Source organism: Agelaius tricolor, unplaced genomic scaffold, assembly GCF_023055355.1.
Source record: "Agelaius tricolor isolate 1412-34295 unplaced genomic scaffold, bAgeTri1.0.p SCAF_18, whole genome shotgun sequence".
Classification (NCBI taxonomy): domain Eukaryota; kingdom Metazoa; phylum Chordata; class Aves; order Passeriformes; family Icteridae; genus Agelaius; species Agelaius tricolor.
Genome location: NW_027269278.1, coordinates 18,756,033 through 18,767,699, shown reverse-complemented (window position 1 = coordinate 18,767,699; position 11,667 = coordinate 18,756,033). Strand labels below are relative to the sequence as shown.

The window sequence follows — 11,667 nt, the reverse complement described above, 5'->3', positions numbered from 1 at the left end:
GTACCAGTGCAGCAAGATCTGGACCGGGTCCAGCCCAGAGCATTCTCCAGGGCATCTGTATGTTCACCGAACATTTCCTCAGATCTACATTTTGGAAACTACTAACTAACTTCACTTCTTTAAATTAACAAAATTATGGTTAATTTAAGCAGAAGCAGAAAAGCATCTAAGAAAGATGTTGGAGAAAAGAGAATTACTGGAAACTGGGTCTGTCATGGGATACAATGAGTTACCCCACCAGCATATGCTAACCAATACAAAATCTTAATTTCCCATCTCAGAACTGAAACAAGATCCAGCAAGAAAACAAATGAAGCAGCAAATGCTTACGATTCCCATCAGTGCTTCTGAACAGATCGAGCCTTCAGTCTCAAACAAACCAACAGCAGTAACTCTTTTTGAGCCCCAAAACGTACTCTTCAGAATAAAAATAGACCTTCAGATGCAACAGCCATAAATCAGGTTCCCATATCCCGGGTTCCCAAGGAAACTTCCTTGCACAGCAGTTTGGAGCCAAGTTCATTTTTGAAAATACATCAATACATACAAGCTCTGAGGAAGGAGTGCAGATATTCCTTGAAGTTAAGCTAGCCTGAGTAATAGTTACAAGGATTTGCACATTTACAAAGTGTAGCCGGGGGATGGAAATGATAAATCTTTTACTGTTTCACGCTGCAAAACTATTAAAATCATTACTTTTCCTCTGGCCGAATTTACTAGGTCTCCCACGCTAACGTCGTGCTCAGTCGGACCCTCGCTCCCTCAGCAGCGAGACAGCAGCTCCGCTCCGCAGCGCCCGGGGCTCCTCGGTCACCGGCGGATTTTACCGGCGGGACGGCACTGCCGGGGCGTCCCAGCTCACAGCCCCGGAGCCGCAGCACCCGCACACGGCCCAGCACGCCTTAGATGAACGGAAACCCCGAGCAGAACTGAGGAATGCAGCCACCGGCGCGGGGTGCGCTCCGAGGGGACGGGAGCGCAGCGGGACCGAGGGAAGGGCTGGAGGCTCAGCCGAGGATGGGCACCGGTCGCACGGGCGGAGTCACCCCTGTGGGGCTGCCGAAACCCTGGAGGGGACGGCTGCCTCCGAGGGCTCACAGACAATTTCTGTCAGCACCTCTGCACTACCCGAGCGCTGCTCCGCCGAGGAGCTGGGACTGGGCGGCGACACAGCCCGGAGGGACATCACCCTGAGCTTCGGTCCCAGAGGAACTAACGATGAGCCTGAACTCCCCCGCAGCCACAGCGGCGTTCAGCAAGAACGAGGGGAGGCGCCCTGAGCTCCACCATCGGTGCGCTGGGCGTCTCCCACGGAGCTACGGGTGTCTCTGCGGTTCTCCCCGCCGCAGCCGGGTCTCGGGCAGGACCCCCGGCCCAAACGCCGCGGGCAGCGGCGGAGCTGCCGCCGGCGAACCCCGCGCGTCCCGAGCCTGCAGTGAGCGCCGTCCCCCTCTCGCCCCCCGCCCAACCCCGCGGCCAGAGCCCGCTCCGGGCAGCGGCACCGGGGAGGCGCCTACCTGGGGCAGCGGAGCGCAGGGACCGGCGCAGCCTGCGGGAGGAGCGGAGCGGGAGCCGGGGCGGCGGAGCGAGGGAGCGGCCGGGCCGGGCCGGGCGCCGGTGGCGGCGGGAGGAGCCTGCGGCACCGAGAGCGACACTCGCGTGGGGCCGCGCCGCCAGGAAGGTGTCCCTGTCCCTGTCCCTGTCCCTGTCCCCGCCCTGCGGCGAGGAACGAGAGTCCGTCCGGCGACCCCACCGCCCGGACCGCTCCGCCGCCCCTCGCTGCGGGGTTATCCTCCCCCTTCTCTGAGCCCCGCGCCCGGCCCTCTGCTGTTTTCGGGAAGGGGGATGCGGGCTCCGGGTGCATCCAGCCCCGCAGCCGCCTCGGGGCAGCTCACAGAGGGCGGTCCCGTCGCAGCCTCGGTCACTGATCTTGGCAAGGCCGAGCGCCGGGGTCACGCTGCCTCCCCTGCCCGTTCGCATTCCCCCTGGAAGGACCCCACAAGAAGAGAGACACCACATTTATTGAGTAGGCCAGAGATACAGCAGATGAGAGGACAAAAGGCAGACCTGCAACAGCTCCTGTGAAACAGCCAACTCTGTTCCCCACCGGGCAATGGGAAAACACCATTCTGCTTGCAGCAGAGGGATTAATTTTCCATGGGAAACAGAGAGCCTCCTGTCCCAGAGCTGGGGCTTCGGTCTGCAATAAAAAGAGGGCACACTTAGAAAAAAAACCAAACAGTTAAACATGTCTCGCAGTTTTCTCAAGAAATGGAGCTTTTCTACTGTGTCAGCTCAGAAAGAGGAGGCGTGTCCCAAGCTGGGGAATTTTTTCATTCGTACTCGAAAAGGAAACTCAGGGGAGCGCAGTGGTCTTTCTGTCACGCGTCATGCACAACAGCCACCACGGCTTTCCTGGCTTGAGAAATGGGAGCGCTGTGGTGGATCTCTGGTGCCTTCTAATGGACAGGAGGCACGGCTTATCCCTCTCGTCCAAGAGGCTCCTGCCACCAGCCCCTACACTCCTCCAGCACATAAACCCCACCTCTCCCCCGGCCTGGGCACACAAGGCAAACCCCTGGGGTCTGCAAAGGTCAGAGGGGCAAAGCCCCTAATGGCTGCCACTGACTTAAGAAATAAGTTTTTAAAGTTTTATTCACCTTTACAATTTTAACTATTTAGCTAACTGTACTTTTGGTTCAATTATCAAACTAACTTTTATCAATGGCTTGCAAAAACAGAGAAGTTTTGCTATACTTATTCTATGTATTTTCTGGAACCACAAGTGTTTAAAGAAGTTAAATTATACTGAGCAGTCATAACTCAGCTGTAATCTTCCATCAAACTTTAACGTTATGGTATGCCTGTAATGTGCTAGATTTCAATACCCATTGCTGGCATCTCCTGTGATTAAAGTGGGCTTACCTTCACACACTGCCCACAGCTCCTTCTGAATGTCTTGTATGCTGTGCAGGTGGCTGCCAGTCCCAAAGTGTAGGTATTGATATACATACTTAATCAAGGTTAAAACTCACTGCAGGCTGTGCGGAGGTGGGGACCACCCAGGGCTCCCCTCCTGTAGCAGGGGCTCTCCCATGATCAGGGATTAAGTGTTTTCTGGATGGGCAAATCTGTCCCTGGTGCCTTATCCCATCCACAGCTTCCCCAGCCCCTGACTCAGCACAGATGATGGCACCTGCACCCACTCTGGTATATGCTGTGAGGTGGCTGCTTCTGAAAGCAGCTTGGACATCCTTTTCACAATGCAAACCACAGCGTTCCAGAACCTGCAATTTAAACACACCAATCCCAGCAAGATTTCTGTGGAGTCTGAGCTCCATTTCAGAGAACACACTGAGGAATGTCTTTTCCTGGCTGCAGGATGTGAAGCACTAGGATTCCTCAGCTAGAGGTCACTAGAATTTAAGGCAGGACAGGACTTCAGAATCCAAAGCGACAGCTCTCCTCCAGCAAGCTGGGTTGTTAACAGAGACTAACAACTTTTCATTTCAGAGAAATGGAACTTGTTAGTTAACACTGGTTCATTGTCACACAAGGTGTCAATAGGTGTATGTACTTCATTAGTGAAATTCCATCCTTAAAGCAAGAACTGGTGTGCCAAGAGAAAGAACTCCAAGAATTACAGGGGTGGTCTGCACGGTCCAGGCAGAAATTTCACAAATTAAGCTAGCAATAAACCTTAAAAACCACCACAACTTTCTTTAAATCACTCATCTCCAACATAGGAAAAGAGGGCTCAGTTACTACAGGCTCTTCCCAGCCTGGTGTCTGCAACAGTGGAGTGTCTGTGCTCGGGAAGTCTGGGGGTACAAAGGCCTGAGAAACCCCATCTGCTGCTGCCAGCACTTCCAGTGCAAAGCAGGAATAAGCCTCCCTGGTGTCAGTGGGAGAACACAGTGGTGAGGACAGAGCAAATCCCGTCAGAGACTGCTGGGCAAAAAATATATTGATCAGCAGTGTTTATGAGAGTGAGGATGTGAGACAGAGCCCTGCAAACTGCCCAGAGGTTAGACTCACTGTCACTCTTATCAGTTTCTGCCCAAGCTGCAGGAAGCACCACAGAGCCTCTGGAAAATGGCCATCTCCTCATTGCTTAGATGCAGCATTTAATCCTCACCCTCCCCCTTTCATACCCTTAAAACTCTATCTTTTCCTTGTATTTGGCTTGAATAATCCAATAAAGCTCACTCTTGACTTTGTACCTTTTGTGTATTCCAGATGATTACGTTACTTTTAATACATACCTGTATTAATATACAAAAACCTAAATAAAATCAGACAGAAATCTCACAAAGACATCCAGTTAGGCAACAGCATAGTCCATATAGCTTGGTCATATCCCCTGCTGGACATTGTCTCCCAACCCCATCTTTTCCTCTTCTTCCGTAGAGAAGTCACAAGTCTGTGTCTCCATGGCATGACCCCAGACTGAGCCCAGTATCACACCTGCCAACTGTGAAATACCTGCATTTTCTGTTACACATTTCACCTGTGTGTGAAACAGATGAGATGAAATTTACTGGTCCTTGTGGCTCCATTTTCCTGCTTTCCTCATGCCTGGAAATTCATTGAGGTAAAATGCGTGTTAGGATGAAAGGAAACAAGTTGGCCTTTGAGGCAGTGGATTTTTTGTGGAACAGTGAAAACGGTGTTACAGAAAGGGAAATTTTGCTGAGTTGTCAAGAAACAAGGAGCATTGGTAGATGAAATCCTAAATTCTCTCAGAGAGTCTTAACACAGGGCATTGCTGCAGCAGCAAACACAGTTGAAAGCACTACAGCTTAATAATGTGCCTTTCAATGGAAATGTCTGTAGTAATCATTTAAGTGCAGCTATCAGGCACTTGTGATTGCAGGCAGATTTTGAGGAAAGCGTTATAATGTATTGTAAAGCAGCTCCATGCTGCTTGGGTTCATTGCCAAGCAGCTCAGAACTACACTGACCACAAATGTGAAAAAAAAAAATTCTTGTGGTAGCAGGAGCAGTTCCTTTTCTCTGTTTCACTCCTTTAAGTGTGCTGGGAATGACTGGGAGCATCAGTATCATTAGTATTCTGACAGAGGGAGGCTGTGACAAAGCCCATGACTACAGGGCCTCCTGACTTCTGTGCTGCTGCCAGTGATGTGGAGGGGACTGACTCTGGTGGCTCCACTTCCCAACAGCCCTGCCATGGCACGGGAGAACAGAGGCTGATTCATAAGGCAGGCACGATGCTCTTGGCTCTGCAGTGCTAGCTCTGCACTCTGCATGGAACTATGACACCAGGTGAGCAGACATTTATCTCCATGCAGAGACTGCATGTGCTTGTGTGTGCATATATGTGCATGCGTGTGCCTGTACATTCATTTAAAAAAGGACAAGCTATGTGATTGTGTCTTCACAATCACATTGTACCAATGTGATTGTATCTTCTTTCTGAATGTGTTTTCCTGGCAGGATTTGGAAGCCTCATGCAGGATGTGCTCTGGTGCTTCAGTCAAGTAAAAGGAGCCATAGATGCTGGGGTGACAGAATGTAAGTTTATTTTTCCTTTTGTTGCTGTGACCAAAAATAACTTGCCACATACATCTTGCCTAGCTGGTGTGCAGGGAGGTCGTTTGGGTGCTGTTGGGAGCTGCTGGCACAGAGCTAAGCCATGCTTCTTGGTTTCTGCCCTCTTTATGTACTTGTGCATCTGACAGAGATGGGCCTCTTAAATTAGCTATTGATCCAAGAATTCATTTGAAGGAATTATAGTTTAATCATATTAATAGCCTTTGAAATAGATTTTCTTTTGGTTTTCAGCTGTTATTTAGAATTTTTCAGGGAATTATGAGACAGTTTCTGCCACTATAAACTTTACCAGAATCAATTCTGGAACTGAGATGGACTATTAGACACTCTCCTTATATTTTGTTGTGGTCAGTGAAACGTGATGACTTTTTTAAAAGCACAGTCTTGTGAGACCAAGAGAACTGAGTTGGCCCAGGCCTGTGAGAGCAGAGCTCTGACTTCTGCACAGCTCTGCCTGGAGCACTGTCACCTGTCCTGCTGTCCTGCTTCAGTGGCAGCTCTGCCACACTGCTTTTGCAGGAGAGGGTTTCAGTCTGTGATCTCTAGAGATTACAGTGGGGTACAACACTCTGAAGAATATCTAAAAATTTATTAAATCTCTAGAGAAAAACACCACGGTAGTGATTAAAGCAAAAATATTTTTTAACTGACGTTTTGTTTTGTTGGTTTGGGTTTTTTAAAATTATTTACAAGTGTTTTGAGCTTTTACTGTAGAATCTGCAGATCACTGTAACTTGTCAGGAGTACTTGTTTGCTGCTTTATGATTAATGAAATGTTAGGTTGCCTCTCTTGTTGTCTATTTTCTTAATGTAACCACTTATCAGCTGAGGGCTGTAAGCTTTTTTTTTTTTTTTTTTTACCACTAGAGATTTAGTGGATGAACCCAGAGGCACGATGGCAGGAAAGGACTCCTGCAATTTTTTCTTGGGGTAATCTGGGCTCACAGAACAGTAAAGGCTGATGAATAATACTTAAAAGCTGTATTCAGTAAAACTAGTAATGAGAAGGTGATGCCATTGGTGCATTCAACCTGAACAGGCACAAACAGCATGGCCATGGCTGAGGAGGAAGCTCACACAAATGTTACATTGGGATGGGCTTTGGTTCTTGTGCTGGTTTGTGCTGGTATGTGAATACACACATATATAGGTGCTAATGTGTGTACATGAATTAAGTCATAAATGTGGTATTACAGATGCCTCACCTTCATCACTAGTTCATCCATATCTTGTTCCTATTATGCTAGCATTTGCAACACATTTTTGACCTTCAGAACTCTTGGTAATATCCAAGCATCCTGAACTTGCACAGTATGATTTCTTTAGTGACGAGGAAGCACAGTTGTGTCTGATCAGGTGAGAAGTGAGGTTGCTATTATTAAAATGCTCTGTATCTTTGAATGTAGTAGAGCCTACCTCCTCCAGCAGAACGGACTGTCATTCTGGCTTTCAAATGGTACTTCAAATGTTGCCAACAATAATTCTGCATTAATTCTGTGGTAATTTTGTGCTCTTATCTGCACAGAAGCCACACAAACAGATCTACATAAACCACTTCATTTTGTTCTTTCCTTGTTTCTTGCTTTAACTTGGAGAACGGTGTCATAGTCTGTGGTACTTGTCCAGATGAAACCAGGGGTGTAATGGATCCTTTAACTGAAGCAACTGTGGGGATGAATGAGCTCCCTTGTGCATAGATGGGAGGCCTGATACATCTTTCAGCTGCTCAAACACTGATTTCAGTGTTAAATGTGAAGTACATGATGTTGCTGACTACCATTGTCATATCACAGTGCTTTCAACTACATTTCAGTACTGCCAAAAGCAAACAAGTTTTTGAGATCTTGCCTTATTCTGATATATTGACTATTAGGAGTCTAGTGTAGAAAACGGATTAGCGGGAACTTTAGAGGTGGGACCCGCTGGAGGCCGGTGCGGCGCGGGGCGGGGGTGGCTCGCTCGGCTCCGGGCGTGTGGCAGCGCCAGGACGCGCGTCCGTGCCGCCGGCCCCGCCGGTCAGGGATGCGCTGCCGGGGCGGTGCGGCCTGCGCGGCCCCGCCGGCGGCTCCGGGGCGCGGGGACACTGCGGCGGAGCGGGGCCGGCGGGCCCGGGGCTCTGCGGCGCCCTGCGGGCCGGCCGCGGGGCCGGGGCTGTGCTCGCGGGCGGGACGGGCTCGCTCGGCGCTCCCGGCCGTGCCGCACCCGCTGCAGGGGCCGGCCCGGGGCGCTCCGCTCCGCTCCGGCAGCGGCGGGACCGGCCCTGCCGCCGGGCAGCCCCCGCCGCTCCGCGCGGCCCGGGGCGCCGCTCTCCCGCCGGCATCGGCCGGTGCCTTAGCTCGGCCCGGCGCGGAAGATGAAATGCCTGTCGCGGTACCTCCCGTACCTGTTCCGGCCGCACGGCGCGCTCCGCTCCGCCAGCTGCCACGCGGAAGGTACGCGGGGCGCGGGGCGCGGGCGGGAGCGGCCGGGGCCTCCCTCGCACCGGCGGGGCCGCCGGGAGACGCCGCGGGGGCGGCGGTGATGCTGCTGCACGGCTGCGGGTGCGGGGGGTTTGTGGATGTGGCTTTAAATGCATCCGGATATTCCCGAGGAAATGGAACAATCCTGCCGTGCTCTGCCCGCCGCCGGCCACCCGAGCCCTCTCCCGCAGGCAGCAGAGCGTGTTTCCCGGTCTTGGCGAAACAGCTCTGCAGCAGTTCGGGAAAAGGGAAATGTTCGCAGCAGTGTTTCAACTTTGCACTTCCATCGCAGGAATGCAAAGTAGCGGGACTGTGTTTGCCGAGAGTTCCGTGGGACTCCCGCAGCGGAGAGCCCATTCTTGCGGATTCATCCCCGTGTGACGCGGAGTGAGAGCTGTCGGACGGGTCTACGGATCATCCGCAGGCACCAAACAGCTCCGTGGGATTTACATTCCCGGCACTGCTGCTCCCCGTGCGGAACCACAGCGGTTTTCCTCATTTGCCCTAAACAAAATCAGTTAGTGATGAAAACCATCACCCTGTCACCCAGTTTTCTGCAGACCCATCAGTCTGTGAACACGCTGAGTTGCCAACCTGACCCAAGAGGAAAATCCAAGTGAACGCGGGAGGGAAGTTTGGTTGCTGAGGGGGTGGAACGGAAGGGGCAAACAAGGAGCACTTGGCAGCAGACAATCACACTCCAGGTTAAGTTATTACAGCTACTCGGGCTGCTGTAGTTCAATCCAAGCAGACAGCATAAACTTTTTTGTTTTAAAGTTTCTCTGAAGTTCTAAGCAGATCAAATTATCCAAATTGATATCTGACTCTTAGCTTCTTTCTTTGAGAATTTTCCTGAAGATTTCTTTTGTTTTCATGTTGACTTTATCCAAAGGTACAGTTTCTTAAGATATCCTGAACAAGTCACTTCTCAATTATTGTACGGGAACAAGTAACTCAGTGGAGAAGCACGCCTGTGTGCTGTTTAAAGGGAGGTCATATGACAGGACTGAGGGGAAAAAAAGGAGTTTAAAAATGTCACACTGGTGTGCTACTCATTCTTCTCCACAGCAAACAATATAGACAGAATGAAACTTGAACAGCACTCTTTCTTAGGCCATGATTAGATGCATATGATAAACTTGGGGTAAAACTGCGGTCTGGAGAGTTTAAAGGACCCTGTTCCACCCTAACTCATTAGCAAAACCAAAAAGAGAGCCCAGGTAAGAGCCACCTCCTGTCTGCAAAGGCAGTTTAATAAATAGCTTTCAAAAACCCGGTGGGGTAAATATGATGTATTTGGCAATGAATGTTTCTTTGAAGGCCTCTGAAGAACGGCTGGCCCCGTGCCGAGGCTGTGCCCGGCTGCAGCTGCGGGGACACAGGGCAGGGACTGTGCAGCCCCGCTCCGCTGCCGCTGGGGACACAGAGCCCTTGTCCTCGACCTGCAGCACCCCCGGAGAGGGCCCGGCCTCGGGGCTGTCCCGGGCCGCCAGGACAGAGGGCGGTGCCTGTGGCCAGCAGAGGAGCTCGCCTGGCCGTGGGCAGCTCTCCTCCCGCCGGCGGGCCAGGTCTGCCTGCAGCGCTGCAAACAGAATTTACATTTGATCTCCTGAAATTGCATAAGCTTCCAAATTACACACCGAATGTCAGGAGAGCAGCACAGGTGAATTCTGATCCCTACTGCTTGATAAGTCACAGCAGCTCCCCTGTCATCTTTTGAGTAGCTCCTGTGTCTTTTCCTGTTTGGAAGTTATGATAATTTCCAGAATATTTGTATAGTAGTACCCTGGCCCACAAATGCTCTGAAGAGTGGAGTGATGCCTGCATTTCAGTAGCCCTGAGGTAACTCTGTTTGTTTTCTCTGAAGCTTTTTACAATTTTCTGGTTTTTCACATCTCCCTATTTGTGTCTAAGCTCTGAAGCAGCGTTTTAGGAAGATCCAGTGGAGGTGATATGAAAGCTGGGATGTTCAGTTGCTTATGTTAGAGCTGATACTAAAGCTTAGCTCAAAGGTGCCCTTAAGCTAGATGGTGAGCTTTGTAGGGGTATTTAAGATGAAAGCTCACCCAGAGGCACCTTAAAACTAAGCTCTTTGCCTTAGGGGCACCTCTAGGCTAGGCTTTTGGCCTTTTAAATACTTTCGAGTGACGCATGTAAAAAGTAATAATTATTTCCTCATACGCTCCAGACAGCAGATTCTTCCCTGGGTAACTGCAGAAAGTGCGGTCAGGTTTCAGTGGGATCAGCAGGACAGGCCAATTAACAACATGAAGGAAGGTTCTGCTTGGGAATTGTTTCAAATGTGCCTCAAAGCTCCCGGTCCCTGGTGCCAGCTCGGAGGTGGGATGGAGCTGTGAAGGGACCAGCTGGCTGGGGGCCGACAGGCTGCTCAGTCCTGGCACAGAGCAACCTCTGTCCCCATGCAGGAGAGCCCTCACACAAAATCCTTCACCTGGAGTGAACCTAAAATAGTAAATTTTCTGGTTTGGAGACTTTGACTTTGTTTTTATGATGACTATTACACTTACCACCAGATTGTCAGTTTTGTTGTTGCTGTGTTGACCACAAGTGGGTTTATTTTCCTGGTGAGTCATTCCAATGGTTCCGACCTGAGTTAATCAGGCACCAGCAGCTGTGAGCTTCATGGAAGTCCTTATGACTCTGGAGAGAAAACCACAGAAATTGAGTTTACAGCAGACCTAATTTTACAGGATGGTGTGTGAATTAGAGGAACGGTGTGATTGCAAAAGCATGCAAATATGGTTTGGCATAATTAATAGTCTATAATTACATGAAGAGAGGCCATTAGTGTAAGGCTGATGGAGGAGAACACTGAGTTAAGATTGAGCTTTCTACAATGATTACATATCCTGATTTAGGTATTTTGCAGTTTCTCATTCTGAATGCTGCATCAACCCTTGCTTTTGAGTGAACATCAGCCTGGCTTTAATTTCAGGTCTCACATTTATCAGGACATGCACCACATGCAAGAGTCCAACTGCCTGGTCAGTTCATTCCCTAATAGCAAATGAGGTTAATTCTGCGTGTCCACAAAGAACTGGATTTTGGCTAGGGGGAAAATGGCTAATTCCCTATCCCAAATACAAGGCACAGTGTCAAACTGAAGCAGTGTGGAAATTATTTCTTCTCCCAGTGAGTTTAAAGACTTGTTTCTGTGATACCCATTCCTTCTCTTTTATGTCTGCTTGCCTGAGGGGGGGATCCCAGAGCATGGCTCTGTTGCTGTGGCAGGGCCTGGCATGAGGCAGGTGCTGTGCCACAGCAGGGGCAGGACAGATGCAGGTGCATCCTTGGGCTGCTTTAATTGGAGACATGAGGAACTGTGTCCTGACAGGACGTGCTGGGGAGCTCCCATGCCAGAGGGGCTGCTCAGAACATGATGGGATGCCCAACCCACAGCCTCGGGTGCTGGTGTTCAGGCTCAGCACTGGTGCAGGTAGGTTCTGTTTTCTCCATCGGGGATGATCAGTGCACCTGTACTGTTGTTGTAGTGACTCAGGAGCGGGAATTACCTCTCCTTGGCTGCACTGATCGCATTTCCTTTGCACTTCTCCTTATTCTGCCCATATCAAGGCTTTTTACAAAAAATGACTTTTTTTTTTTTGTGTGTGTC

At 50.3% G+C, this 11,667-nt stretch overlaps 1 protein-coding gene across 1 annotated transcript in view; it reads left to right on the top strand.

Annotated features, from left to right (window-relative positions):
- Positions 1–5,236: 5,236 nt before the first annotated feature.
- PPP2R2B (protein phosphatase 2 regulatory subunit Bbeta) overlaps positions 5,237–11,667 on the top strand; it is a 61,071-nt gene continuing 54,640 nt past the window's right edge. The window contains exons 1-2 of the mRNA XM_071443689.1: positions 5,237–5,286; positions 5,458–5,535. Coding sequence (XP_071299790.1) covers positions 5,277–5,286; positions 5,458–5,535 — 88 coding nt within the window. The 5' untranslated portion in view covers positions 5,237–5,276. The remainder of the gene's footprint in view (positions 5,287–5,457; positions 5,536–11,667) is intronic.